This window comes from Nicotiana attenuata, chromosome 1, assembly GCF_001879085.1.
Source record: "Nicotiana attenuata strain UT chromosome 1, NIATTr2, whole genome shotgun sequence".
Lineage (NCBI taxonomy): Eukaryota > Viridiplantae > Streptophyta > Magnoliopsida > Solanales > Solanaceae > Nicotiana > Nicotiana attenuata.
The window spans coordinates 26,008,370-26,012,312 of record NC_031989.1 but is presented as its reverse complement, the minus strand read 5'-3'; the positions used below and the strand labels follow the sequence as shown (position 1 = coordinate 26,012,312).

The 3,943-nt window shown below is 40.3% G+C and overlaps 1 protein-coding gene across 1 annotated transcript; it reads right to left on the bottom strand.

The window, feature by feature from the left end:
- Positions 708 to 1,619, bottom strand: LOC109234170 (uncharacterized mitochondrial protein AtMg00810-like). The gene has a single exon (XM_019400045.1). The coding sequence runs from the start codon at positions 1,617 to 1,619 to the stop codon at positions 708 to 710; it is 912 nt and encodes a 303-aa protein (XP_019255590.1).

Genomic DNA, 3,943 nt, shown 5'->3' with positions numbered 1-3,943 from the left:
TATCAACGTGGTAATCCTCTTATTTATTTTCAAGACTTGGTATTCCCTTTTCTTGCACAAACTAGTATTTTACAAGTCAACGAAGCATAATTATTTTCATTATGCGGACTTGGTGGTAAATTGTTTTAGATTTAATCGTACATATGTTACTTTTGTTATGACATTTTTTATTTTAGAACCTGTTAGAACAGAAAATGAAACTAAGAAAATGAACTTTTGGAAATTCCTCTTCTTATTGGTCTGTTCTGTTTATAGCTGTACAGTGTATATTTATATACAAAATCAATGTACACACATAACCGCCTAACCCTTTCCACTAACTATCTAAACAAAAGGTGAGTTTACACAAATACCCTTAGAACATTCTAGAAAACATGTAAGACATAGAGGACTGAAATGTGATAGCACCCACCATCAGCTAGGTTATCTCACTTGTATTTTTGGGTGTATCGACATTACTTTCCTCCATAGCCGATCTACTGTCAACACCCCCCCCCCCCTCAAGTTGGAGGGGGAGGAGAACACCCCCAACTTGCCTAAAAGAGCACGATGGTGAGGATCAGAAAGGGATTTAGTGAAGAGATCGGCGAGTTGAGAGTGAGTAGGAAGAAAAGAGAGAGAAATGAGGCCGGCCTGAAACTGTTGCCGGACAAAATGGAAATCAAGTTCAACGTGCTTGGTCTGTTCGTGAAAAATAAGTTTTTTAACTATGTGGATCGCAGCTTGACTATCAAAAAGAAGGGGAACAGGCAAAGAAGGAGAAACGGAAAGGTCATCCAAGAGACGAACAAGTCAGGTAAGCTCAGCCCAACACGACGCATCGAGCGATACTCGGCTTTGGCAGAGGAAAAAAAGACGGAAGGCTGTTTCTTGGATTTCCAAGAAACAGGGCTACCACCCAGACTTATGAAGAAGCCACTGACGGAGCACCGGGAGTCAGGGCAAGTACCCCAATCGGAATCACAAAAAGCAAGAAGGTCAAGAGAGGGAGAGGAATTAAGAAAGATCCCTAAACCAGGGTCATTGAGGAGAGAGCGAAGGCAGTGTTTAGCAGCGGAAATGTGAGGAAGACGAGGGTCCTGCATATATTGACTAAGATGTTGGACAGTAAAAGAGTGGTCAGGGCGTGGGTGTGTTAAAAAATTGAGCTTTCCCAACAAACATCGATAAAGAGATGGATCAGGTAAAGGCTCCCCAACGCCAGAGAATAATTTGCAAGAAGGGTCGAGGGGGGAAGTGGCAGGAGTGAGATCAAAGTAGTGAAACTTAGCCAAAAGCTCAAGCACAAACTTGCGTTGGCTCAGAATCAATCCTGATGGCTCACGTAGAACCTCCATGCCCAAGAAGAAAGATAAGTTTCCTAAATCTTTAATCGTGAATTCAGAGTCTAAGAACTGTTTGAGGTCCTGTAATTCTTGAAAATTATTCCCAGTAAGTAGAATATCGTCCACATAAAGAGCGACCAAAGAAATAGAATCCCCAGCCTTTTTATAGAATAAAGAGTAGTCGTTGAGCGAATGAGAGAACCCCTTAAAATTCAAAGCAGCAGTTAAGCGGGCATACCGTTGCCTAGACGCCTGCCGCAAACCATAGAGTGACTTTTTAAGACGACACACCATATTGGGAGAGGGGGAGAAAGACCAGCAAGGAATTTCATATAGACTTCTTCAAAAAGATCCCTATGTAAAAAGGCGTTATTGCCATCTAATTGATACAACCCTCATCCCTTTTTAACAGCAATAGCTAGAATACACCATATGGTGGTCATCTTGACCACGAGGGAGAATGTCTCAGTAAAATCTATTCCTTCCCTTTGAGCATCACCACGAATAATTAGTCAAGCCTTTAGTCTTTCCACAGACCCATCAGATTTGAGTTTCACCTTATAAACCCATTTACAAGGGAGTGCTTTCTTCCCTGGAGGAAGAGGTACAACATCCCAAGTCTCATTAGCCAACAAAGCGTCAATTGTTAGTCATTGCTTCCTGCCAACCAGGGTGCATGGCTGCTTGAGAGAAAGAGTGAGGTTCCCGAATGTGGGGAATAGAATTAAGAAGAGTCTGGTTAGAGGGTGAAAGGGCAGTGAAAGAGTAGTGAATAGGGGTCACAGGAGTGAGAAAGCAGGGAGTAGACACATCAGTTAGGTAGACAACCCCACAAATGTAATCAGAAAGATAGGAAGGTGTTTTGTGTTCCCTAAAAGATCTGCGAAGGGCAGTATCCAGGACCAAAGAATGAGGTGGGATGCTAGGTTCAACACTAGGAACAGAAATAGGAACAGAGAGAGGTGAAGAACTTGATGTCCCAGGAATCTGTGTAGAAGAATAGGTTGGAGCATTAGCTTCAGAAGAAATATGAGGAGCAGGAGTAGGAGAAGGGACAAGACTGTTAATAGGAAGAGTGTCATGTGAATCATTAGGTTCAGAAGACATATGAGGAGCAGCAGTAGAAGAAGGTACAGGAATGTGGAGAGGAAGGGTGTCATGTGAATCATTAAGTACATGCATGGAAGGAAATAAAGGGGTGACAGTGGTAGAGATTAGAGCAAAGGGATAGATAGATTCATGAAAAATCACATCCCTAGAGACAAAAATATGTTTAGGTGATAGGTCCAAAAGGTTAAATCCCTTTTTACCAAAGGGATATCCAAGAAATACACAAGCTTTGGCTCTTGGATCCAATTTACCTCCTTGATGTGGTAGAGTAGAGGCAAAACAAAGGCATCCAAAATATTTGAGAAAAGAGTAATTAGGTGGTTTGTGAAAGAGAAGTTCAAAAGGTGTTTTATAATTCAATAGCTTTGAAGGATATCTATTGATCAGAAATGTGGTTGTAAGTAAGCATTCTCCCCAATTGACAATAGGTAAGTGAGACTGAAATAGGAAGGCTCTACATACCTCTAATAGGTGTCTATGTTTGCGCTCTACTACACCATTTTGTTGAGGTGTAGCAACACAACTTGTTTGATGAATGATTCATTTGGAAAGAAAATAAGCAGTTGCACTAATGCTAGAGCCAAGCTCCAAGGCATTATCAGATCTAACCTTTTTGACTTTGGTGTTAAACTGCCTTTCCACCATAGAGATGAAAGATTTGAGTATGGTAAAAGCATTCCCTTTTGTGCTCAGAAGATAGGTCCATGTACCCCTACTAAAATCAACTACAATTGTAAGGAAATATTTGAAACCATCATGGGTGGATGTTTTATATGGACCCCATGTATCAATATGAATAAGCTCAAATATTTTGGTAGAAGAAATACAGCTGTTAGGAAAAGGCAGCTTATGTTGCCTAGCTAAGGGGCAAATTGTACAAGGAATTGTAGTTTTATTGATAGGGAAATGTGGTAAAGCAGTAACACTTTTTATGCTAGTAATTGGCATATGGCCTAGTCTAATGTGCCATACATTTTGACAATAATCAATAGACTTAGACATAGAGTGAATAAAAGAGTTGATGCTAGTATCTGCAGTAGATGAAAAAATAGTATTGGCAGATTTGACTAAGTGTCCAGAAGGATAGTGTTTTGATCGTAAGATGTACAGTCCATTACTGAGTCTACCAAGATCCAAAGGCCTCTTCAAGGGAAGACCCTGCATAGAGCAGAGAAAAGCACTGAAAGTTAGATCACAACCAAGTTGGTAGCAAAACTTGTGAACAGATAACAAGTTGAATTTAAAGGAAGGGACATATAGGACTCTGTCTAAAGTCATGTCTGGAAATAGAGACACCTTTCTAGCATGAGTGACTTTGATTTTGAAATAATTTGGTATATTAACGGTTAAAGGCTGAGTTAGGGCTATGATATCAAATAGGATAGATTTATCAAAAGTCATGTGCTCAAAAGCACCTGAGTCAAGGATCCATGAGTGTATAAAGGACTTATCAGAAAGTAAAGAAGGCAGAATAGGAGCTATACCAGCACAATTAGCAGTTACATTAA

What these genes read in the sequence shown, in the direction of transcription:
- LOC109234170 (XM_019400045.1), bottom strand. Translation starts at nt 1,619, where the DNA reads ATGGTGTGTCGTCTTAAAAAGTCACTCTATGGTTTGCGGCAGGCGTCT.